This window comes from Anomaloglossus baeobatrachus, chromosome 10 (genome assembly GCF_048569485.1).
Source record: "Anomaloglossus baeobatrachus isolate aAnoBae1 chromosome 10, aAnoBae1.hap1, whole genome shotgun sequence".
Taxonomy (NCBI): Eukaryota; Metazoa; Chordata; class Amphibia; order Anura; family Aromobatidae; genus Anomaloglossus; species Anomaloglossus baeobatrachus.
In genome coordinates, this window is record NC_134362.1 from 53,161,999 (window position 1) to 53,189,230 (window position 27,232).

At 47.0% G+C, this 27,232-nt stretch overlaps 1 protein-coding gene across 1 annotated transcript; it reads left to right on the forward strand.

The window, feature by feature from the left end:
- The first annotated feature begins 607 nt into the window (after positions 1 to 607).
- On the forward strand, positions 608 to 26,950 carry LOC142254813 (phospholipase A and acyltransferase 3-like). Its single transcript, XM_075326131.1, has 5 exons — positions 608 to 691; positions 8,760 to 8,812; positions 19,403 to 19,502; positions 21,276 to 21,535; positions 24,880 to 26,950. Exons 2-5 carry the CDS (start codon positions 8,801 to 8,803, stop codon positions 24,982 to 24,984), a joined length of 477 nt encoding a protein of 158 aa, XP_075182246.1. The 5' UTR covers positions 608 to 691; positions 8,760 to 8,800; the 3' UTR covers positions 24,985 to 26,950.
- The last annotated feature ends 282 nt before the right edge of the window (positions 26,951 to 27,232 follow it).

Genomic DNA, 27,232 nt, shown 5'->3' on the forward strand with positions numbered 1-27,232 from the left:
GATTCCGCTCATTAAGTCTCATACATATTCATTGTGCTTTCCCCACCCACTGTCAATCACGGTGTCTGTGATTGGTTGCAGTCAGACTGTACCCCCATCCTGGATGACGTAGGACACATCGTCCACATCAAACCCTGAGGACGACCATTAGGAGCAGAGGGGAGGCACAGACTCCGCAGCATAGGCACCCATCTGATTCACATACAGTGCAGGAGCAATTCAAAAGATATTTTTGGGAGTGTACAGGGGGAATAAGGAGAAAACAATAGACCACTTTGTGTAATGCAGCACAGGAGCTGTAAAAGGTGTCGAAATTTGTTTACACACAAAAACAAACAAAAAAAAAAAAACACCCACTGGTGACAGGTTTCCTTTCAAAGGTCAATGGGAGAAGACAAACCCCTGAAATAATTTCTGGTGTCAAAATAAATTTTGCCTCCAGGAGTTCTTACAAAGAGGAATCCTTCTTTGTAATGTGCAGCTTTTTAGTGTCATGCTTAATCCAGTAAGTATAAAGTTGACATCAGCTCATAGCAACCCTTGAATGCTTCTGCTGCGTGTATTGTCACGGGAGGCAATTACTGATACAGGAAATACTTGCATAAAACCAAAAGTAAAAGCCACTGAACACATATACAAGATTCTCCACTGACAGCGCTACCAGCAAGTGCCTGGAGGAGACAGCTGCAGCGTAAGTAGTGTATTGTTATTTAAGATCACAATGTAATGTTCTCAAGAATTGTTTTAGATTTTGTTTTTTTGCAACTCTCATATATCGCTTCCTCCATTCTTCTCCTCCTTATTTCCACCTGATATTTAATATTTACAGCTTTTGGTATTATCAGCACCTTGATGGCTCCTTTATACTACACTAATAATGTCAGAAATAAGTGAATATGTACCATTCGTATATCATTAAAATAGTTTAATAACATGTCCATAGACAATCAACAGAAAAAGTTGATCTGTTCATACATACAGTCTAAAAACAAAACAAACAAGGAAAAAATGAGGTAGTCATTTTGACTACTTTGCACTATGTATTTCTATATAGGTGTCACGAGTCCAGTAGTTCTAGTAGTGTTAATAGGTGCAGAAAATACTGCAACTCTCAAGTTCATGAATGTTTGCAGGGCTCCTCATCCCTATACTCGATTTTAGATCTCTCCAAATATTCTAAATGAGATTTTGATTAGAATTTATCCTTCCTTTCAATTATTGTGTACTTCTGGTTATGTACTTTGGGTCATTTTGTAATTAAGAAGCCACACATTGTTATGGATCCTTCACCATTCCTCACTGTAGGTAGGATACACCTTTATATATAGGCTTATTTTATCATCTATGAACACAGTTCTAGTTTGCATTGATAAAAAGCTCTCTGTCCACACATACAAAAGTTCTTAACTGTCCACAGCACAGAGCATTTTCCTAGAAAAATTGTAGTTTGTGCACGTTGAGATGTGTTCCTTCTGTTCATTAGATGGCATGTGCCTCTTAATAAATCAGGAGTCTCTGCTCCAAAACGCCCCTTCATCAAGATCAGCAAGAGAATTTGTACACAATTTTGTACCCTTTAAACTGCATGTGTTTGATGATGGTCTGCTCAGAAAGGGTATAAAGCTCTGAGAACAGGCGATAAAGATGGACACCTGAGGCATTAAAGCCACCATTTATTTATTCTTTGCTTTAAGCTGAACAAAGGGTGTCATTATTCTGTATAATATATATATATATATATATATATATATATATATATATATATATATATATATATATATATATATTCACCAAAGTGCCCTCATTTGCATATTAAGCAAAGTAGATTTTTCTACAAATATTAACCCCTTCACCCCCGGGCGATCATTTTCCGGTTTGTTTGTTTTTTTCGCTCCCCTTCTTCCGAGAGCCGTAACGTTTTTATTTTTCTGTCAATCTTGCCATATAAGGGCTTATTTTTTGCAGCACGAGTTCTACTTTTAAATCAAACCTTACCTTGGCAAAACAATTCCAAAAAAAGTGCAATTGCATGATTGATTTTGGGATAGTTTATTCACAGTGTTCACTATATGGTAAAACTGATGTGTATTTGTGATGCTTCACGTCGTTACGAGTTCGTTGATACCAAACATGTATAGGTTTACTTTTATCTAAGGGGTTAAAAAAAATTCAGAAGTTTGTCCAAAAAAAAGTGCACTTTTTGCGACATTTTCCGTGACCCGTAGGGTTCTCACTTTTCGGGATCTACCGCTCAGTGGTGGCTTATTTTTTGCCTCTTGAACTGACGTTTTTAATGGTACCATTTTTATGCAGCCATTTTGATCGTCTGTTATCACATTTTGCGTAAAATTGGCAGTGACAAAAAAATATAGTTTTGGCGTTTTGGATTTATTTGCTGCTACACCGTTTATCGATCAGATTAAATGATTTTATATTTTGATAGAGCGGGCACTTCTGAACGCGGCGATACCAAATATGTGTATATTTTTTTATTTTTGAAACCATTTAAATTTCATTGAGGCGACTGGGGGGTGATTTGAACTTTAAGGTTTTTTGTTTTTTACAAATTTTTAAAACTTTTTTTTACTTTTTTTATAGGGGACTATAACGATCAGCAGTCTGATTGCTCATTCTTTCTTGCACAAAAGCAGCTCTCCTCTCACACACAGCGGTCTGCCGGCTGTAAGAAGAACTGATTCATAATAGCTACAAGAGTCATCACATGACCCTATGCTACCATGGCAACCATCGGATCCACATAATCTTACCGCTGCCCGCTGTTACATCGCACTGTTACATTTTCACTTTGTGCTGTAAGGGGTTAACAGGCATGAGTGGGTAGCGAATCCATTCGTGCCTGATAGCCACACATGTCAGCTGTTCAAATCAGCTGACATGTGCAGTGATTGCTGGAAGCTGCCCACGGCAGCAGGCATGGATTAACCTGACACGATCCTATCGTATCCAGTATGTCATGTGTCGTGAAGAGGTTAAAGAAGCACTCTGGCAATTTTTTTCCTCTAAACCTGTGTAAATGTTAGTGTAGTGTAATAATTCACTCACCGATCACCGGTTTCTCATGTATCCAACTCCATAATGACGTCACATCCACAGCTCGTCTCTGCAGACTTCCCTCTTCTCTGGTCTTTTGCAGAACATCTCAACATGGTGCCCTGAAAAATAACAATGTTATTATAATGTTCCTGAATAATAATAACAACCACCAAATCCTGTGTCTTAAATAAGCCCCGTGCTGTGCCCTGAAATTTCGTTTTACTCTCACTGTGCCCCCTTAAAAAAAATGTTACTCCACACTGTCCCTCTTACTGTACATGGCCTCCATGCTATCCTCTCCTATAAAATATTCCCACCACACCATCCAGACTTGTGTCCTATGACAGTCACGCTGCTACCTATTAAACAAAAATGCCACACTGTCCTCCCTTATAAATTATACCCACCCCAGCTTCCTTCATTATGAGCTATGATCTCCCCACTTTCCCCACATCATGCTGTCCCCCTTCACAATATCCCACTCATTTTGTCTTGACTACATACTAAGCCCTCCAAGTTGCCCCTCTCCACACTGAGCCCTCCAAGCTGCTCCTTTCCATACTGAGCCCTCCAAGCTGCCCCTCTCCATACTGTACCTCCAAGCTGCCCCTCCCCATACTGAGCCCTCCAAGCTGCGTCTCTCCATACTGAGCCCTCCAAGTAGCCCCTCTCCATACTGAGCCCTCCAAACTGCCCCTCTCCATACTGTGCCCTTACACTGCCCCTCTCCACACTGAGCCCTCCAAACTGCCCCTCTCCATACTTTGCCCTTACACTGCCCCTCTCCACACTGAGCCCTCCAAACTGCCCCTCTCCATACTTTGCCCTTACACTGCCCCTCTCCACACTGAGCCCTCCAAACTGTCCCTCTCCATACTGTGCCCTCAAAGCTGCCCCTCTCCATACTGAACCCTCAATGCTGCCCCTCTCCATACTGAACCCTCAAAGCTGCCCCTCTCCATATTTAGCCCTCAAAGCTGCTCCTATCCACACTGAACCCTCCAAGCTGTCCCTCTACATACTGTGCCCTTACACTTCCCCTTTCCATACTGAGGCCTCCATGCTGCCCCACTCATCATTCTGAGACTACCTCACGCCTAAGGCCTCGACTCCACTTGCGTTTTTGCACAGACGAGTGCGATCCAAAAAAAGCCTCAGATTGCACTCGCTCCAGTGTAAAATGATGGGGCAGTGTCTATCTGCGGTTGATTTCTCATGCCATATCAGCATAAGAAAAGAATCACAGTATGCTGTGTTTGGCAGCGAGTCTTGGCTCACATGCACCCATACAAGTCTATGTGTGCCTGTGAAACATCGGACTGCTCTCGGATATCATCCGAGTGCAGTGCGATGTAGCACAGACAGGCTGTGGAGAAGAGGGATAAAGTGCTCTCTCACTCTTGTCCACACCTGTGATCTGATCGCAAAATTGGATCGCAGTCGCATGTCACTTGGATCACGCTGGCAGCAGAGCCTGAGCTGAGGGCCATTAGCATCTTGCATAGGTCTTAAAGATTTGAATACTACTTAATAGAAGTATGCGCCTCCCTCTCCTCTGAAAAGACAGCAGATTTATTACATTGTCTACCGGAGAGGGAAGTAAAAAAACAAACTGCTCCTACCTCTTTTTGCACCTCTACAGGCACCGGAACTCCAGTGCTTAGTGGGAAACATGGACCTGTATGTATGCATAGTACAGACCAAAAGGTTGGACACACCATCTCATCTCTAGAACAACTATTAGGAGGAGACTTTGTGCAGCAGCCTTCATGGTAAAATAGCTGCTAGGAAACCACTGCTAAGCACAGGCAACAAGCAGAAGAGACTTGTTTGGGCTAAAGAACACAAGGAATGGACATTAGACCAGTGGAAATCTGTGCTTTGGTCTGATGAGTCCAAATTTGAGATCTTTGGATCCAACCACCGTGTCTTTGCAGAAAAGGTGAACGGATGGACTCTACATGTCGGGTTCCCACTGTGAAGCATGGAGTAGGAGGTGTGATGGTGTGGGGGGGCTTTGCTGGTGACACTGTTGGGGATTTATTCAAAATTGAAGGCCTACTGAACCAGCATGGCTACCACAGCATCTTGCAGCGGCGTGCTATTCCATCCGGTTTGCGTTTAGTTGGACTATCATTTATTTTTCAACAGGACAATGACCCCAAACACACCTCCAGGCTGTGTAAGGGCTTTTTGACTAAGAAGGAAAGTGATGGGGTGCTACTCCAGAGGACCTGGCCTCCACAGTCACCAGACCTGAACCCAATCGAGATGGTTTGGGATGAGCTGGACCGCAGAGTGAAGGCAAAAGGGCCAACAAGTGCTAAGCATCTCTGGGAACTCCTTCAAGACTGTTGGAAAACCATTTCCGGTGACTACCTCTTGAAGCTCATCAAGAGAATGCCAAGAGTGTGCAAAGCAGTAATCAAAGCAAATGTGGCTACTGTGAAGAACCTAGAATATAAGACATATTTTCAGCTGTTTCACACTTTTTTAAGTATTTCATTGCACATGTGTTAATTCATAGTTTTGATGCCTTCAACGTGAATCTACAATTTTCAGAGTCCTGAAAATAAAGAAAACTCTTTGAATGAGGTGTGTCCAAACTTTTGGTCTGTACTGTATATACACGTATGTACATACAAACATATACACACCCAAGGAGTTTCACTAAGGAGAATTTTATTTCAGAAGAAAATCTAAGTAGAACCTTTTTGAACTATGTATCAAGACCTAAAACATCTGGTCCTTAGAAGATCTTAAAGTTAGACAACAACATATGACACATTACATTATATCATTATTTAACAAAAATTAGACTGAAATGCAGAAAGTGTTTAAAAAAATTAAGTACTCCACTTGTTTCAATTTGGAATTATAAGGGAGGTAGCAGATCAAATGCTTTTGATTAAGTGTTCATCAGCAAGTGTGACCACCACTATAAAAGCATATGTTTTGGCAATTTGCTGGTCGGAGCATTCAGGTATTTATTAACACAATGCCAAGAGGAAATACAATTGCAATGATGTTAGAGAAACAATTGTTGTTGCTCAAGCTTGGTAAGGTTATGCTGGGGTGTGACCATGCTTGCCATAATAGAAAGTCAGTTTTGATCAAAGCTCATATTTACAAAAACAAAACTTTGAATATTTTGGGGTTACCTTGCAGCTACCTTTGGCTCAAGCATTTCCCAGTATTCAGCTCATAAAAAAGTCCCACACATCTTCTCACACCTACCCTTAAATACGCCATATGCCATTACATATCATCTTAAAGGCGTATATGAGGGGCTGCTGATAAGTCTTTGGCTTTACCCAGAAAGAAATGAGATAGGATGATTAAACTTTACATTTATTCCACATACTCACCACACGTCTTACATGGGTATTCCAAGTTCTGTAAGCCTAGCAAAAAGAAGGATTTTGGTTGTGCCTCAAACCAGGCATCCGTAGCAGCCATGGCATCAGAAATGGTGTGAAATTTGGTACCCTTAATGTGTTTCTTCAGGTTTGGAAACACATGATAGTCGGAGGGATCTAGATCTGGTGAATAAGGTGGGTGGTCAACCAGCTGGAAGCCCAGCTCAGCCAGTTTTGCCGTGGTCACTTGTGCAGTGTAAGCTGAGGCGTTGTCCTGCAGGAACAAGATTCCTTTGGACAGCTTGCTGCGCCTTTTGGCCTTCAGAGCTGCCTTCAATTGGTCCAAAAGTTCAATGTAATACCTTGCATTGATGGTGGAACACTTTTGAAGGAAGTCCACTAGCAGCACACCCTCCTTATCCTAGAACACAGACGCCATCACCTTATTGGCTGATTTTTATACCCTGAACTTCTTTGGACAAGGAGAACCACTGTGCCTCCACTATTTTGACTGCTCCTTGTTTTCAGGGTCATACCAATAAATCCAGGTCTCACATCCATAGTGACCCGTTAATCCAGGAAGTTCTTATCAGTCCGGAAACGCTGACAAATGGACCGGGAAGTTATCACTCGCTGCTTCTCTGATCTGTTGTCAGACATTTGGGGACCCACTTTGCAGAAGCTTCCTCATGTCCAAATATGTCCAAATGTTCATGGATAATGACACAAACACGTTCACGGGAAATCCCCATGATGTCTGCTATTGCTTTAGCTGAAATTCGTGGATTCTCCAGTATGAGGTTGTGCACAGCATCGATGATCTCCAGAACAGCAACCGCTCTCGGTCGTCCAGGACGTTCCTCATCATTGGGGCTGAAGTGGCCTGTTCTAAATTTGGCAACCCTGTTCTTAACTGTGGAATATGAAGGGCATTGATCCCCCAGTGTCTGCGACATGTCACCATGAATATCCTTCACGGACTTTACTTGAAGAAACAAGAATTTTATCCCTCCTCTGCTCTCAGTTGCTGTGAATATCACATTAGACTCTGACATTTTGTTTTCCTGTGTGCATATAACACTGTTGCCATAAGCAACAAACACAACATTTTGAAAACATATATTAGACACATAAGGCTTTCATATAATGTAACATTCGTTACCATAGAAACAAAAAGAGATCATAAAGCCAAAGACTTATCAGCAGCCCCTCGTACACTTGATTCCAATGATAAAACAACATTTTAAACATAAATATGAAATCCGTGCTATCTCCTTCTGAAGCACAAAAGGAATTTACAATCTCTATACAGATCAAGAAAACAACCAAGTCATACAAAAGAAACAAAATCTATCCTTTCTGTCTGCAGCTTTGCCTCTACAGGCATTAATCAGGTGCAGATTATATTAACCCTTCACGCCCTGCAACTAGGCTAACCACATGCATGTAAAATGGTGATGCTGGTGTTAAGGGTGCTTTACACGCTACAACAAATCTAACGATGTGTCGGCGGAGTCACGTCGTAAGTGACGCACATCCGGCATCGTTAGTGGTGTTGTAGCGTGTGACAGCTATGTGCGATTGCGATTGAACGTAAAACCGTTCATCGCATTCACGTCGTTCACTTCCTTAAAATTGCACGTCGGGTTGTTCAATGTTCCCGAGGCAGCACACATCGCAGTGTGTGACACCCCGGGAAGATTGAACAGATCTTACCTGCGTCCCGCGGCTCCCGACGGCAATGCGGAAGGAAGGAGGTGGGCGGGATGTTTACATCCCGCTCATCTCCGCCCCTCCGCTTCTATTGGCCGGCTGCCGCGTGACGTCGCTGTGACACCGAACGTCCCTCCCACTCCAGGAAGTGGATGTTCGCCGCCCACATTGAGGTCGTATGGACGGGTAAGTACGTGTGACGGAAAAGAATCGTTTGTGCGACACGTTCAACAAATTGAACATGCCACACATACGATGGGGGCGGTTACGATCGCATACGATATCGTATGCTTAATCGTAACGTGTAAAGCAGCCTTATGTGGGATGCACTGGATCAGTTTGGCTATAGAAATAATGGAGGAAAGAGACGGAAGTTTGCTGGCCAGCAGGAGAAAAGAGAAAAACATACAAACATACTAAGGAGTGTCAGCAAAAAAACCCCAAATAGGTACATTTCCTTTTTTTTATCTGAGTCACAGGTCAAACTACATCTATATTTCATGTGTCCATTTATAGCTGTTTAACAAGTAGAACATTGGAAATGTTTTTGGTTTTTTTTTTGCCTATAAAAAAAACTTGTGGTAATGGATAGGTAAAGATTTATTCAATTATAATAATTCAAATATTTTCTAGGCAAATTTTCAAGTGACGGGAATACATAGAAGACAGAAGCCATGCCATTAGAGGTAAGTGATGCTTTACTACCGTATACAGTGGGGAAAAGAAGTATTTGGATTTTGCATATTTTTCCCCCAAAAATTCAATATGGATTTTTGCTAATTTGATATCCTTTATTACCCTCTGAGATCTCTGCAGACCTAGTGTAGCAGGCCAGACTAACCCCAGAATATACCTGGGGTTAAAGTGGCCTAGGCCTGGGGCCTGCCTGGGGCCCTCTGCGGTGCACTTTCTCTGCCCCCCTGTGCGCTGCCTGGGACCCTGTGCGCTGCCTTGGGACCCTGTGCGCTGCCTGGGGCCCCCGTGCGCTGCCTGGGGCCAACGTGTGCTGCCTGGGGCCCCGTGCTCTGGCTGGGGTATACGGACAGCAGCTGGGGTATACGGACAGCAGCTGGGGCATACAAAGGGGTATAATCTGGCCTAGGCCAATTTATAGCCCGGGGTATAGTTTGGGCTAGGCCAGAAAATACCCAGGGTATATTCTGGCCCAGACGGGTATAGTCTGGCCTAGGACAGTTTCTACCCTGGGGTATAGTTTGGCCTAGGCCACTTTAACCCCGGGTATATTCTGGGTTGGGGGGTTAGTCTGCCCTGTTACACCGGAAGGAGCATAATAAACAGAAGATGTAAAAAATTACAAAAATCCTTACTCCTCACCTCTTCTCATCGTCTCCCGTCCAGTTCTCGCCATATCTTCAGATACCTTCAGCTCGCACTAAAATTCTTGGACTTCTCTCAATGGGCTGGGATTTCCAGCTTTGATGGGACCACATAAAGGTTCTGCGCATGCGCGTGCAAGGTCGTGGAGCACACCATGTCATCATGACTTTTTGCGCACTTGCACAGAACCCTCCTGGACCCTCATCAAACTCAAAAGTCCTGGCAACGTGTGAGAGATCTTGGTATTTCAATACAAATGGAATCAATCTAAAGACTGGACGGGTGAAGCGGAGGGGCCGAAGGGGTGAGCATAAGGATTTTTTTAACCATTTTGATGGACTTTTTTTTAGTTTTGAAAAATGTCTGCCAATTTACTGAATTTGCGCAAAAGCAAATTTGCAAAAATGCAGTTTTTGGTTTTTTTTTCAAAGCTGATTTCTGAAAAATTCCATTCCACTTAAATGTATTTGCTCATCTCTACAAATAAGGTTTAGGTCAAATGAGCGAAAATTATAATGATTCAGCATACAAAACAGTTTGGACAATTTTAGTTTCCTACTTTATTGGGACACATTGGAGAAGACTTTTTTCTGTTTCACCATGACTGTACCCCAGTCCACAAAACAAGGTCCATAAAGACATGGATGGGGGAGTTTGTTGTGGAAGAACCTAACCGGCCACACAGAGCTCGGACCTAAACCCCATCCAGAAAACTACATGCAAATATGGCATTACAGTCATTCACCAATATACATGTGCTCCTATATAATAATTATCTTGGTAGTTATTAAATTATTGAGATGCTGCTCTTGTATCAGGAGTATTGTGCCAACTAATTAATATATATATGGGGAGGGGCGATATTTCTGTACAGGGCCCATCATGATGTTCACCAGTTGCCCTGTGGGCTTGTCAGAGCCTGCCATAGACTATAATATACCTACTGAGAAATGGTTATGACTCGCCCACCCCAGGGCTATGGGACACCCGGTGCCGGGCCGGACTAGTCCGGTGGTAGTCAGTGGTGGCTGGGCCCGGCTCCGTGGCCCTGGTGGGTGTCAGTTGAATATGTGGCTGATGAGTTAAAGTTAATGTTCGTGACGCCACCTGTGGTATGCGGCTATTAAGCCGCCGCTGCTATGGGAGAACTCCGGGGTGATGTTATGGCAGCTATGATGGTACTGCTCCCCACAGGTGGAGCGATGCCCCGGGATACCGTTGGTGCCCGTGAAAGTCTATGGTGTTGTGTGGCTAACACGGTGCAGGGCCGACAGGCGAGGAAAGAACCAGGCACAAACAACAGTCTCTTTACCTTCTCCTCTTTTACTCTGGGAACAGTCCAGTCCTGGGAGACCGTTACAGGTGGTGATGGGGATCCGGTCGGCCTGGAAGTACTTGGGATGATCTTTCTGGCCAGCTGAGTATGAGGCCTACTCCTGTACTTTGCTTTGTGATGATAGGACCCTGCTTCTCTGAATCCAGCAATGGCCCTCTTCGCTGCTGGGACCAATAGCACGTCCCTTCTTTCTGTAGGTGGCTGCGCAGACCCTCTCTCTGGTGCTTCTCCGCTGGAGTCCACACCGGGCCCTGATGCTACAGCTGTACCTTGGATGTTTCTGGGCCAGGGGCTTGCAGCTCTCCTGCCCTTCGGACTCGGCTACCAGGGACGGATTTTATACCCTGGCAACCACAGACTCCGATGTCTGAGTCTCTCTGCTGCCTCTCAGCTATTCCTGCTTCTCTGGGCCAAGCTGCTCCAGCTCCAGGCCCCAGATTCACAGGACAGCTCACTCTGCGTCTGTTCACTTCCACTACTCCCTTCAGACTGACTCCACTTCCTCCCTCTGGTCAGGTAGAGGAAGGCTCCCTGGAATTCCAGGTTCAGAGCTCCCCCTGCTGGCCGGAGGGAGAACTGTGTTGGGTGTTAAACCTGCTGGCCAATGGATCTCCCAATTACCTCCAGGCTCAGCATTAACCCTTTGGGAGGGCAATGCTGTTGTGGCGACCAGGTCCTAGGGCGCCACACTCCCCCTTAGTTAAATTCAGTACTCCCGGACTGTGGAAACAACACATAACATGTCATACATTTCATCCCAATATGGGAGGCACATTCTCTTTAACGTTACAAATTCAAACAGTACTATAAGAGTCCAGTGTGGCTCCCTGCCGGGTGTCCATTACACTGCTCCATGGGGGACCCGCCGCGATAAAACCCCCAACGTAGGCTCTGGGCGTGCGTCAGAGCATTGATGACCCCACTCTATGCACGCCGGACGGGTTTTTCTTCAGGGGTGTCGAGCACACTGGTGCTAACTATGAACAATTTAGGTGTTGGCCACCCATAGTCCAGTGGCCCAATTGTCCATTTTCACAATCAAAGAAAAAGAAAAACATTTTGTACACAACATTACAGACATTTCGCATAACTATTTACATTCCAATAAATACTCTTTCTTTCTCCTTTATACATTTGATTCCCTATACCTTAGAGGGGGTTGTCCCCGAGTGCTGCGTTGGGACCTGCGTAGCTCTGGTGTTTGTCCCTGACTACTTAGTGTGTCTCCTATCTCAGCACTACCGGTAGGCCTAACCCCAATAGGTATGCATGATGATCGCCCATGTGGTCTAAGAGTCGCCAAGGGTATGACAGGTTCACCACTGACAGGGGGTTGATCCTCCTGTTCCACTGCTGGCGTGTCACCTCGTGTCGGGGCGGACGGTTCTTTGGGTGGATCCGGAACCTGTTCTGTTTCTGGCTCGACCAACTGTGGGAACGTCAGGACCGGTACCACTACGGCACCATTTATGCGGGTCCAAGTCTTGGGGAATTTGCCGAGGATTGTTTGTATCATCTCTTCCCCCTCTTCTCGAACTTCCTCCACTTCCTTTTGAACTTTGCACCGCTCAGGGCACGTCTTCAGGCGGTCTCTGGATACTGCTTGACAAGTCTTGCCTTCATCCTTGCTTATGAGGCACACCTTACTGTTGTCAAAGTTGGAGGGGATAATGGTGTAGGGCTCGTTTTCCCACTGATCATCCAATTTATGCGTCCTCCGCTTCTTCTTGAGGACTTGTTCTCCAGGTGCTAAGGGAGTTGCTGGGGCCGTTTGATTGTACTGCTGTTCTTGTCTCGTTCTTGCTTGAGACAGGCTCCTTTCCACGCACTCCTGGACCTTACGGTACCGCTGCTGCCGTTCTGCATCCCAATCCTCTATTTCTTGAACCGCCTCAGGCGACACAGTCCCCATCTCAAAGTCTACAGGCAACTTGCCTGGTCTGGCTCGCATCAGGTAAGCGGGGCTGCAGTTGGTCGAATTCACTGGGATGTGGTTGTACAAGTCTACCAGATCTGGCAACTTTTCTGGCCATTGGTTCCTCTCTTCCAGCGGTAGGGTCTTCAGCATATCAATAACCACATGGTTCATTTTCTCGCACAGTCCATTGGTCTGGGGGTGGTACGGTGTGGTTCGAATTTTCTTACAACCGTACATGTTACAGAACTCTTGGAACACTTCAGCCTCGAATGCAGGACCCTGATCCGTCAGTACCCTTTCCGGATAGCCGTGCGGTCGACAAAAGGATGCCTGGAACGCTCTAGCTGCCGTCCTGGCTGTCTGGTCCTTCACAGGCACTACTACCAGGAAACGAGAGTAATGGTCCACAATGGTGAGGGCGTACACATAGCCTGACCGGCTTGGTGTTAACTTCACGTGGTCCAGGGCCACCAACTCCAGGGGCTGCTTCGTGACAATTGGCTGTAGGGGAGACCTTTGGCTGGCATCATCCTTCCGCCTCAAGTTACACGGGCCACAGTCTCGGCACCATTTCTCGATCATCTTTCTCATGTGCACCCAGTAGAACCGATCACGGAGTAAGGCCTCCAACTTCTTCCACCCGAAGTGCCCGGCGTTATCATGATACGCTGCTAGGACCATTGAAGCATCCCTCTGCGGAACCACTATCTGCCAGACAAGTTCATTTGTTCGATAGTTGACATATCTCTTGCAGAGCTTGCCTTGGTAGGTGAACAGTCGTCCCCTCTCTTTCCACAACTGCTGGGCTTCTTCTGGAGCATCTGGGCCAAGATGAGTCTCAGCTTGTGCTAGCTTTTCTTTGACCAATCGCACAGCCGGGTCACCGTTCTGTGTCTCTTCCCAATTATGGTGGAGTAATGGGTTAACCGAGACCTCGTGTTGGCTCGAGCGCTTCACTCCCACAGCATGCTCACACTGGGAAACACCCTGATGATGGAAAGCCGGTAACTCTATCTCTTCGAGTTCATCCAGGTCTTCTCCAGATTCGGGTAAGTGAGGCATTCTGGACAGCGCATCAGCATTGTTATTCTTCTTGCCAGCCCGATACTTGATGGTAAAGTCAAAGTTAGACAGCCGGGCCATCCACCGCTGTTCCAACGCACCTAACTTGGCTGTTGCCAGGTGTGTCAACGGATTGTTGTCCGTGAAGATGGTGAACTTGGCCGACGCCAGATAGTGCTTGAAGCGTTCAGTCACTGCCCAAACAATAGCGAGGAACTCCAGCTTGAAGGAACTGTAGTTTTCTGGATTCCTTTCTGTGGGCCGAAGCTTCCTACTGGCGTACGCTATCACCTTCTCTCTGCCTCCCTGCACCTGGGACAACACGGCTCCCAGGCCCACGTTGCTGGCGTCTGTATACAGTACAAACGGCTGGCTGTAGTCAGGGTAGGCCAGAATTTCTTCTCCCGTGAGAGCCCCTTTCAGCTGGACAAAGGATGTTTCTAGTTGGCTGCTCCATTCAAAGGGAGGGCTCTGCTTCTTAGCCTGCTTTGGCTGGCCCACCAGGAGATCTTGAAGGGGCGCTGCTATCTTGGTGAAACCATCAATGAACCTTCGGTAGTAGCCCACCAGCCCAAGGAACTGCCGCACCTCCTTTACCGTGGTGGGTCTTGGCCAGTCCTTGATTACGGTGACTTTCTCCGGATCAGGTGCCACACCTTCTGCGCTGACCACATGACCCAGGTACTGTACCTTTGGCTTCAAGAGGTGACATTTGGACGGCTTGATCTTCAGGCCATATTTTGACAAAGACTCAAACACTTCTGCTAAGTGCTTCAGGTGGTCTTCATAAGTCTTGGAGTAGACTATGACGTCATCCAGGTACAACAGCACGGTTTCGAAGTTGTGGTGGCCCAAGCAGCACTCCATCAACCGTTGGAATGTCCCTGGGGCGTTGCAGAGCCCGAATGGCATACAGTTGAACTCGCAGAGGCCCATTGGCGTCGTGAATGCAGTCTTCTCCTTGTCCGCCTCTGCCACGGGAACCTGCCAATACCCACTGGTGAGATCCAAGGTGGAGAAATAGTTAGCTGACTTTAAGGCTGTTAGTGACTCCTCTATTCTGGGTAGTGGATAAGCATCTTTATGTGTAATGCGGTTAATTTGCCTGTAATCTACACACATTCTCATTGTACCATCTTTTTTCTTTACGAGCACTAGTGGAGCTGCCCAGGGGCTACAACTATCTCTGATAACCCCGGCCTCCTTCATTTCCCGTAACATTTCTTTGGCACGCTGATACTGTGCGGGGGGTACAGGGCGGTATCTCTCTTTAACGGGAGGATGATCACCCGTGGGGATTTGATGTTTAACCCCTTTCACCTGCCCAAAATCTAGGGGGTGTTTGCTGAAGACCCGCTCGTACTCCTGTACCACCCGGTAAACCCCATGCTTTTGGTGTGAGGGGGTGGAGTCGGTGCCCACATGTAAGTTTTGGCACCAGTCTTCCAGCTGCCCCTTGGAGCCATTGTCTTCCGCCTGGTCGGACGGGATCAAGGGTTCCACTGCTTTGATGGTGTTGTTGCTGACAGTGTACAGTTTTGCTACAGTGGCGTACCGGGGCAATTTGGCTTCCTCCTCCCCACAATTCAGGACATGGATGGGCACTCTCCCCTTGCGGACGTCTGCTACCCCTCTGGCTATCAGGACTCCAGGCCTGCTGTCTGAATACACCGGTTCTACCAAGGCATGGTAATCCTGACCCTTGAGGCCTATTGCTGCCCGACACCATATCAACATTTCACTTCTTGGGGGTATTGCAATGGGGAGGGGGTCACTTACCCTCACACTGCCAATTTCTCCTCCGGCCAGCTCTACCTGCTGCCTCCTCATCAGGGCTCTGATCTCCCTCTGTAGGGCACGCTGCTGCCCGGAGCTGGCAGTTTCAGACGCCTGTTGCAACAAAATTATCACTTCGGCAACACAATTTTCTATCACATTTGTACCAATGGTTACCAATGGGTCAGATTCTTTGCGATCAATATCTACAATTATCATCCCCTGACATGGCAATTCTACCCGCCCCACTTTAATGGTTACTTCTTTGTACCCCATTTGAGGTAAGGGCTGACCATTACTGGCCACAATTGTTAAATCATCATCTGGGCCATGGTCAATGTCTGAATCAGCCCAATATCTTTTGTACAGTTTGTAGGGGATGGTTGTTACCTGGGACCCCGTATCCAGGAGGGCATTCAAAGGGATCCCATCCAGCACAATAGGAAGGACCGGTCGTCCTCCCACATACTTGCTGCGGCTGGGTGTTGAGCCGGGCTTCCTTACACCTGGGGGTCGGCTCCTGGCCCCAGGCTCGGCCCATTTAAAGGACAGTATCGTGCAATGTGGCCCGCCTGGCTGCAGCGGCGGCAGATCGGTTGTCCCGTTGAATCATACCGGTCTGTGTCTCTGCCTCGGGTCGGCGGAACCCTCCTCTGTCGCATCCATGGGACGTCATCTGGGCTGGAGGCCAACTCGATTCTTGCAGGCGATGGGGTCACTTGTAGAGACTGCACGGTCTTGGCAAGGGCAGCTACAGTCTTGGTCAGCTCCTGGACCTGCTGTCTGAGCTCTGCAGTGGGATCCTTATCCAGGGACTGCGCCTCAGCCCCTGCAGTGGCTCGTGTTGCAGGCACCACCCCGGGGTACGTGATAGCAAGAGGCCGGAGGGGTACTGGGTCATTCGGTGTAGATTCTCTCAGTACCCGGATGGCCTGGTCCTTAAACTTTGCAAAGTCCAGAGCAGGGTTCTGCAGGACCATGATACGCAGCTGGGTCCTGTGGGCATCTGACAGGAGCCCCTCTATGAACTGCTCAGTTAGGAGTTTGTGTTCCTCACGTACACTCTCTGGGTCCACTTGTTTAACCGCTTTCAGGGCCTCTTGCAGGTTTAGGGCATAGTCCCTTATGCTGTCTGTGGCCCGCTGCTTGCACCCAAAGAATCTCATCTTTATCTCTGCTGCGGTGCGGGTGTCAAAAGTACTCTTTAGCTTGGCCAGTATCTGGGTTACTGTCCCTTTATCTGTATCAGGCCAGGACTTCACTTCACGCTGGGCTGCGCCGGCTAGCTGTCCCATTAATATGCCCACCTTCTGGCTCTCAGTCAGCGGATACACCCGGAACAAGCTGTGCAGGCTTTCTCTGAAGTCGCTCAAGGTATGGGACTCCCCGGAGTACTGCGGCAGCCATTCTGCGCCCGGTATGTACGGCATGGTGATCGGCATTACCGGCGCTACAGCGGGGGATGGGGCGACGGCGACAGGGATCGCTTCGGCTGGTGCTGCGGCGTCTCGGGCTATGGCAGCCACCTGCCCTCCCTCTGCGTCGGACATCTTCCTCCCCCTTAGTGAACCTTACCAGGCTCCGTTCACTTTTCAAATTTCCTTCTGGGTCGCGCGGGGTTAACAGCGCTCTGCTCTGATGGCGCGCTCCCTTCGCGCTCTTTGTCAGGCACGCCCCCCTTCTTCCTGCGCTCAGTGAGGCTAATGGCGGCGGCAGTTTTCAAACAGTGAAACACGCAGTAATACAGTCTTTAAAGCGCAATTCTTCAGGCGCACAGTACCCGGTGTGACCGGGCACGAAATCCTGTTCGTGACGCCAAAATTGACTCGCCCACCCCAGGGCTATGGGACACCCGGTGCCGGGCCGGACTAGTCCGGTGGTAGTCAGTGGTGGCTGGGCCCGGCTCCGTGGCCCTGGTGGGTGTCAGTTGAATATGTGGCTGATGAGTTAAAGTTAATGTTCGTGACGCCACCTGTGGTATGCGGCTATTAAGCCGCCGCTGCTATGGGAGAACTCCGGGGTGATGTTATGGCAGCTATGATGGTACTGCTCCCCACAGGTGGAGCGATGCCCCGGGATACCGTTGGTGCCCGTGAAAGTCTATGGTGTTGTGTGGCTAACACGGTGCAGGGCCGACAGGCGAGGAAAGAACCAGGCACAAACAACAGTCTCTTTACCTTCTCCTCTTTTACTCTGGGAACAGTCCAGTCCTGGGAGACCGTTACAGGTGGTGATGGGGATCCGGTCGGCCTGGAAGTACTTGGGATGATCTTTCTGGCCAGCTGAGTATGAGGCCTACTCCTGTACTTTGCTTTGTGATGATAGGACCCTGCTTCTCTGAATCCAGCAATGGCCCTCTTCGCTGCTGGGACCAATAGCACGTCCCTTCTTTCTGTAGGTGGCTGCGCAGACCCTCTCTCTGGTGCTTCTCCGCTGGAGTCCACACCGGGCCCTGATGCTACAGCTGTACCTTGGATGTTTCTGGGCCAGGGGCTTGCAGCTCTCCTGCCCTTCGGACTCGGCTACCAGGGACGGATTTTATACCCTGGCAACCACAGACTCCGATGTCTGAGTCTCTCTGCTGCCTCTCAGCTATTCCTGCTTCTCTGGGCCAAGCTGCTCCAGCTCCAGGCCCCAGATTCACAGGACAGCTCACTCTGCGTCTGTTCACTTCCACTACTCCCTTCAGACTGACTCCACTTCCTCCCTCTGGTCAGGTAGAGGAAGGCTCCCTGGAATTCCAGGTTCAGAGCTCCCCCTGCTGGCCGGAGGGAGAACTGTGTTGGGTGTTAAACCTGCTGGCCAATGGATCTCCCAATTACCTCCAGGCTCAGCATTAACCCTTTGGGAGGGCAATGCTGTTGTGGCGACCAGGTCCTAGGGCGCCACAGTTACCAACAAATGGTAGGTACAATGTGGGTTCAGTGTCGGAAGATTTTTGAGGATAAACATAAAACTTGATTGTCCAACAGAAGCAATGATTTTCTTAAGCAAGAACAAAACATACTGTCAAGGTACCACTAGGGGGCGCTGGTAGGAAAAGAACTCCTAAGTGCAGTTAGACAGAAGCCCACTAGAGGTCGCTAAGACAAGAGCAGGGATAGTGATCAGTCAGGGTCAATGCTGGGATGTCAAGTCTGTACCGAGGGGAAAACAAGCCAAAGTCAAAGAACAGAGCCGAGGTCAGATATCGGGAGACAAGTAAGCACAGGGGAGGGAGTGGAGGACACGGAACAGGACTAGATTCCGGAGGAGAGAGAGGTGTGGAGGACAGGTCAGACGGGAGGGACGGAGGTCAGGATGGGCAGGAGAGATGGAGGTAAGGACAGAAAGGGGAAACGGAGGTCAGGTCAGGCAGGAGGGACGAAGGTCAGTATAAATAGTACTGGGTAGCAGGACAAGAAACAGAGAACTTCTCACAGGAACAGTGCACGCAGCAGAGCCGGAAATATCACTGGTCACGTCCTAGAGGCAGCAGCACCAAGATATGGTAGCATGACCATGGAAGGAGGCCAGCACAAACAGGCCCCTCCCCAGAGACCTAAACCCCGGAAGCAGGATACATGCACCGACTCAGGGACGGCAGAGCCATGCATGAATCATGACACATACAAGCTCTTTCTTTAGGCACAATTCACACACTCTGTATTCCCACACAAATGGGAAGAGTCACCCTTTAGACGCAACAAGAAGCAAGTCAGTACCTTACCGTAGTTTCTTCTTTTTGTCAGATCTCGGCTCTGACACCTAGTTACCAAAGGAGGAATTGAGAAATTATTTTGCAACAATAGAGATGCTTAAAAATCTTAATATATTGTACATGGTCATTTATTTTTTTTTTAAAAGGGTCCTTCACCAAAGCCAGGAGACTTGATAGAATTTATGCGCCCACTTTATCAACATTGGGGAATATACATTGGAGGGGGAATGGTGGTGCATTTGACAGGTAAGAACAATGTCATGAAAATTAAAGAGACATCAAAGAAACTGTGTCTCAAGTTCCCTACACTTTCAGCTTAGTTATGTAGTCAGAATAAGTGCTCCTAAAAGGGCCAGCCACAATTCCCTTATTAGCGCCATCAGTCCTTGTGCTGACAGTCACAGTCCGCAAAGGATGAGCCATGGATTGTGTATCCATATATCACTAAGTCCAGTGATTCGTTGCAGTCAAAAACGCAAAGGTCAATGAGAAGCACCATAGAGGAGGCGCCGGAGCATCCGGGATTCAACATGTATGTTATGGTCTCCGAGGGGCGGCAAGTGTCCGGGAGTGGATTCACTGGGTTGTACACTGGACCTCCCGAGAAGGGGCAACCAGTAGCGAACCCCTATACAGGGGCTGTCTGGTGCAGCAACAGAGGGCCTAAATGTACGACAGCCAGGAACTAGCGGTGATAGTCTCCACAGACTGGTATAATCTCTCAGTGTCCAGTGCTGGTGTGCTCGGATGTGACAGCCCTGTGATGGAAACTCGGACTTGGCAGCATGGAGGTGATGGCTCTGACGTGGCAGCACGAAGGTGTTGGCTCAGTCATGGCAGCATGGAGGTAATGGCTCTGTCGTGGCAGCATTGAAGTAGTGGCTTGGATGTTGCAGCATGGAGGTAGTGGCTCGGATGTGGCAGCACGGGGTAGTGGCTCAGATATGGCAGCACGGAGGTAGTGGCTCTGACGTGGAAGCATGGAAGTAGTGGCTTGGATGTTGCAGCATGGAGGTAGTGGCTCGGATATGGCAGCACGGGGTAGTGGCTCGGATGTGGCAGCATGGAGGTAGTGGCTCGGACGTGGCAGAACGGAGGTAGTGGCTTTGGACATGGCAGCACAGAGGTGGTGGTAGAGAGCAGGCTCTAGGACAAGACAGAGGTTATGCACACAAGACTGGTACAAGGACACAATAGCAGGACTAGACACAGTTACATGCAGAGTCCTGAGGACTATCAATGCACTAAAAGGCAACGTTGCCCAGGTGCCTCCTGTTAGGGAAGGCAGACTTAAATACCTCTAAGGTAACAGGTGACCTCAGGGATAGATTTCGGGTAATGGGTTGCTGGCCCTTTAAGAAAGGGGGCGTGACCGCGTGCACCCTACGGGCACTCCCAGAAGCACTACGCGTGGCCTAGAATCAGGAGGATTGCTATGGCAGACCTTGGGGCAGGAAAGGAGTGAATAGAGCTGCCGGGCAGGTGAGAGGGAGGGCACCGCCGGCGGGAACGTGCGGGGATACCATGCTGGGACCGGAACCAGGCGCTACAGTGTGAAGAATAGAGATGAGCGGACCCGGTTCGGTGGGTTCAGTCGGACTTTAGATAAAGTTCGGTTTAGGACCAGACCTTGACCTGAATCCCAATGGAAGTCACTAATTGGGCAGGTCAGGTCTCCGCCCACATGCTGCCAGCCATAAACAGATCACTTCCAGCGACAGAGGGCCAGGTTTTTCCATTATTTATTTGTTTGGTACACAATACATCCGCTCATATTATTGATATCCCCAGTATGTGCCATTCAAGCACCACAAGTGGCTCACTCTGGGCTGAGCACTGAGTGTCCCCGAGGACAGCGATGCTCACGCGAGCAGTTTGCATACGTAAAACTCCCAAACGCCGAACCTGAACTCTTGGGGGGTTTTTATGTAAAATTTGTTTTGGTATGAATACCGAACCTTGGGTTTGCTTATCTCTAGGGCAGAACTTTTTGAGACTTAACTACTTTCTACTTTTCAGATCAAGATGGTTATTCCAGTTTATCCTCGGCCTTTGGAGAGACCGCTGTGGTGAGAGAGGACTCAATAGAGTCCGTTGCTGATGGCTGCGTCTATAGAGTCAACAACAAGTACGACAGAAAAAGAGACCCCTACCTATCAGGAAAAATTGTAAGTGCGGCACGAAGAGAAGTGGGGAAGAGAAAGAGCTATAGCGTCACCAGCGCCAACTGTGAACATTTTGTGACAGAGCTACGATATGGCACTGGCTACTGTGACCAGGTAATTTATGGGATGTTTTGATTTCTTGCAAGGTTCATAAAATATAGGGACAAATTTATTAGCGTATGTGTGCATTGATTTTGGCAGAACATATTTCAAATTTCGAGCAAAATGTGACATTTACTTTTAGACCTATTTATTAAAAGTGTAAATGGAACCTGTCCCGTGATACATACAGCCCAATCAGAGAAGAGAAGCTGAGCAGAATGATATACAGGTTTATTGGAAAAGATTCAGCACATCTTTTATTTTCTGCATTGAAATCCCTGGTGTTTCTATGCATTAGTCCAGTGGGCGGACCTACTAGTGATTGACAGTTATGTCTGAATGCACATGCATACAGGGAAGCCTGTCAGTCACTAGTAGGCCCACCCACTGGACTCTGCAAGTTTTACTGAAATGTTTCCCATAAGAATATACACCGGAGATCAAAATTAGAGAGCAACACACAATTTCCTAAATGTTAAGGTCATTGTGTCTTCCTATGTGATTATATCCTAACATGAGGAAACTAGCAGTATTTTAAGCTGATTTTATAAGTTGAATTTATTCCAAAGCACATAATAAAAATGTAAATGAGATAAATGAAAAAGAACACTGATCAAAATTAAAGAACACTTTCAGATACCTGCAAGTTATTGGTGTTCATCTGGCACCTGGTGATAATTTCCTTAATCATCTGACAAACCCTATGTAACTGGCAGCCTAACTTTCCAGTTTGCACTGACTTTGCAAAAATGATGTGCTGTTCCAAAGTGACTGAAACCCTCCGGCAGCAGGTTGTCCAGATAAAGGCCAATAGGGGGATCTAATCATCCACAGCAAGAGACGATGGTCATTCCAAGTCTATGATTTTGAGAATATTACATCTTTACAACATCAAAAACTCTTTCAAATCACCCAAGAACGCTGGTTGTCTTTGAAAGACAAATGCAAGAGAGGACAGGATAATGCAGAGACTCTCCATAAGTAATTGTTTTAACACTGCATCTGGAATTGCTCATCAGTTCAGTACTGAACAAGGTAAGGGTTAGGTAAGGGTCTGTCTCGTCATACAGTGTCACAACGTTTAAGAGCATTTGGACTGAAAACCTCTCATTAGCAGAAAGAACCAAAAGGCTAGACTCACCTTTGGTGAGGAGCATGTTGTGTGGACAGAGGAGAAGTGGTCCACAGCTCATTTTAGTGATGAAAGCAAGTTTAATTAATTTGGGTCTGATGGGAAACATTATGTTTGTCAAAAAACTGGTGAAAGACTGAACTCAAAGTGTGTTAAGAAGTCAGTGAAACATGGTGGAGGAAGTGTCATGGTTTGGGGATTGTTTCTGCAACAGGAGTTGGACCCCTCATACAGCTACATGGCAGAGTGAATGCAAATGTAAATCAGAGCCTTCTTCAACAACACGTGGTTCCTTACTTGCATTCATCACTCAATCAGCCAGCAATTTTCATGCAGGACAATGCCCCCTGTCACGCAGCAAAACGGGTAAAGTAGTTTCTAGCAACAGAAAACACTGAAACAATGAAATGTCCACCCACAGTCCTGATCTAAACCCAATAGAAAACCTCTGGAAAATCCTTGGTGAAAAAATTATGGCCCAGAAACCCACAACAGTCAAAGAACTGTGGAAGAGACTGGAAGAAAAGTGGACCAAAATCACACCAGAGCAGTGTGAGAGACTAGTGATGTCTTGTGGCTGCAGATGTGCTGAAGTTATTCAAAGCAAAGGCCTGTACACGTCCTACTGATTGGTGACTGTTGTTACCTTCAGTAAATTCACTTATCTTTCTCTGTGCTACAGTTATTGTTGTTCTCTAATTATGATCATCACGTTTTGTGCAAAATAAAGGTTTTATGGTGATAAACTTTGGATCTTTTGTAAAACACTGTTCTAGTGGCATGGTGCACCTCTTACAAAAAAAAAAATCAAATGTTCATCACTGTAGATTACATTTTTTTTCCTGAAAAAAACCCCAAGTAATCATACATTGTTCTCTAATTTTGATCTCCAGTGTATTTAAGTCTGATCAATTCCTCCTGCTATATAACATCTTGCTTGCAAATCAGAGTCCATCATCAACATGACAGAATCCCTTTTAAATCACTGCTTGCATAGGTGGGGAATAGCTTAGCTACAAATGCAAGTGGTTTAAAAAACACACTTGGTGTCACGGTTCCGCTGTGTGGAGCATTTTGCATTTGAAAATGCTCTGCTATGTGTCTTGTGCACTTGCTAACAGGTTGTCTTTCAGCACAAGGGTCCACGCTGGTTCTGGGAGGAGCTTTCACAGATGCGCCTCATTCCTGGTGATTCTGTTTCTTTACTGGGCTTGCTCGGTCTGTACTTCGCCAGTTGTACTTCCTCTTTGCTCTGTGTGCTCTTGGCTCTTGTTTGGTGTAAGTGTTCTGATCTTGGCTTCTGACCTCGGACCTCTTCCTGACCACGTCTCTGTCTGCTCCTTGAACTTTATATGTTACCTCTTGGCTTCTTACCTCGGACCTCTTCCTGACCACTTCTCTGTCTGCTCCCTGAACCTTATACGTTACCTCCCGGCTTCCGACCTCGGTCTTCTTCCTGACCACTTCTCTGTCTGCTCCCTGAACCTTATACGTTACCTCCCGGCTTTCGACCTTGGACCTCTTCCTGACCACATCTCTGTCTGCTCCCTGAACCTTATACGTTACCTCCCGGCTTCCGACCTCGGACCTCTTCCTGACCACTTCTCTGTCTGCTCCCTGAACCTTATACGTTACCTCCCGGCTTCCGACCTCGGACCTCTTCCTGACCACGTCTCTGTCTGCTCCCTGAACCTTATACGTTACCCTTGGTTTACAATGTCTGTGTATTAGACAGGATTAGTATGTCTGTCCCATAGTTGTGCAATGAATTTAGGATGATAGAATAATTTACATCAAACAATGTCATGATTATTCCTTGCTTATTATTACAGTGGGAGAATAATATAGTTACAGGGGCAATATTCTCCAGCTATACTATTCTTGCATTGTAATAACAAGATCATCCTAAAAATAATCTTAGATGCCATTTACTAGCAAAGTTACAGTTTGTACAAAGCCTGAATAACTCCTTTAATCCAGAATAGACCTTAAAGTAAACTTAGAACTGGTGAAGAAATCATTCATAAATGCAGAAATCCCATACAGACGAACTAATAATGGGCAAATGAGCGTTTGTATTCAAAATGCTAGTTTGTTGGGTTATATCATATTATCAGCAGAACAGCAGACTATGTAAAGTTCCATTATTTGGAGGTAGTTTGACTTGTATTTGCAGTATCTTGGCTGGTGGAAAACTACAATATTTGTTTTTTGTACCCAATAGGTAGACAATGCAAAAATGTACGCCACTGGAGGGCTTATTGGAATGGCAGCGGTTGCTGCTGTGGCATTAGTTGCGACACAAAAAAATCGGCAAAAGAAATATTGAGATACTTGGACGTCAGGATGGAGGACCTCACTGCAGAAGACTCACACATTTCAGTAGAATTATGATGACATTCCAGAAACTGGATCAACAAAGCAAAACCAAATCTATATGAATTGTAATGTTTCTTTTGTATGAAAATTAATATATTCTTTGGGTTATTATTGGAAGCAGTGATCAGGGTGCAGTGGTTCCTCAGGTTACAATATTTTCAATGTACCATCGTCTTTCTTGGATCATTGACATAGCGGGATAGTGTCATGATTCTGCTCAACGGTGCACTTCTCTCCTGCAGAGCCTATGCTGGGCCTTGCATTTTTCCCCGGTTCCTGGTCGAATCCTGTGTGCTGTGGGAGGGTTCTGTTCTTTAGAGACTCGTTCGGGGTGATTGCTCCGCTTTATCTGGGAGCGGTTTCACCCGGAGCGCCGCCAGTGATAGTTCCTGATTTGCAGTGCACATCTCTGGTTCCCGTAAGTCTCTGACCTGACCTTGACCCACTACCTAGTTCCGCTGTTACCTCCTGACTTCATTCCCTGACTCCCTGACCTCGGCTAGTTTCCTGACTCCAGCTCTGCTCGCTCCCTTATACTTACGTGACCTCTCTGTTTACCAACCCCGGCTCATCCCCTGACTCCGGCTCTACTCGTTCCTTTTGTAATTTACGTTATCTACTGGCTTTTGACCCCTGGCTTATTTCACTGCCCCTCACTAGGTGTGTCTAGCGACATCTAGTGTACAAAGGCGGCAGATCCACTCCACTAATGTGCCTGGTGACACCTAGTGCTTTGGTGTCTTATTACACCTGGGTTCTTGTCATCACAGATATCTCTCCCAATCAGCATGGGCATTTCACTGATATTTTGTATTGGAAAACTGCATACACTCATTGCCTTTTAACACTACAGTCTGGTAGTACATGCATTGTATTGCCCTTTATCTGTGCCAGGAGAGTTGCCTATTTGTACAGACAAAATTGTGCCATTCTGCCCAGAGTAGGCCCGATTCATCAAGACTGGCGTAGCACACCCTCGCACTATACCAGTCTTACTGGGTTCAAGGTGCCGAAGCCATTAAGTGGCATGGACACAATCAATTTGGCACATCTTATAAGTGGCGTACGCTCCGTTCTCCTCGCCAGAAATGCTACTAGAGTCAAAGATGAGTTGCATGTCTGGCATAGCTAATGCCACCTCATTTAATAAATGTGATGCTCATTTTGGCAGAGCTGATTCATCCTAGATTCCTAGTATGAAAAAGGGAAAAGTTGCAAAATTTATGAGATTGATGTTTCAAAGCTTTTAAGACCGTATTCTGGCATCCAAGCTTTACTGAATCAGACACAGTGTCTTCTGTACCAAACCCTGAGGATGCACCTGTCTTCCTTACCTAAGAGATTTACCTATTCCAACAGCTATTTCTGGCTTTGTGTGATGACTCACGTTCGCCATATTAGTTATATGCATGCTTAACTTTAAGCCTCTTTTTTACATCATTTTGAGGTGACAGTTTGGAAACTTTGCAACTACAGTAGTTACCAGTTTTGCATTATGGTCTTAAAGTTTTTATCTTACAATTTTTGTTCCAGAAGAAATTAATACTATAATTTAAGGGGCTGGTGGACACAGACAAAGAAGGGCGACTGTGCAAGAAAAACATATGGGCCCTATGCAGTGTAAGAGCTCATCATAATGCACAATCCCGCCTTCTTTGGAGGTAGAAATGGGTCCCCTAAACTCTTGGGTGGCTGCACCAATGATATATCGGCCCCTGACTGTAATGTGGGCGGCACACGAGACGATATATCGTGCGATATGTCGTCGGCGTCACGTCGTAAGTGACACATATAAGGCATCGTTAGTTATATCGTAGCGTGTGACAGCTACGAACAACGGTGAATGAGCAAAAATACTCACCTTATCGTTGCTCGTTGACACGTCGTTCATTTTAAAAAAGTCGTTTCTTCTTCTCTTCGCCGGTTGTTCATCGTACCCGGGGTAGCACATATTGCTCCGTGTGACACCCTGGGAATGATGAACACAGCTTACCTGCGGCCGCCGGCAATGCGGAAGGAAGGAGGTGGGCGGGATGTTTACGTCCCGCTCATCTCCACCCCTCCACTTCTATTGGCCGGCTGCTGTGTGACGTCGCTGTGACGCTGAACGTCCCTCCCCCTTCAGGAAGTGGATGTTCGCCGCCCACAGCAAGGTCGTTAGGGAGGTAAGTACGTGTGACGGGGGTTAACGACTTTGT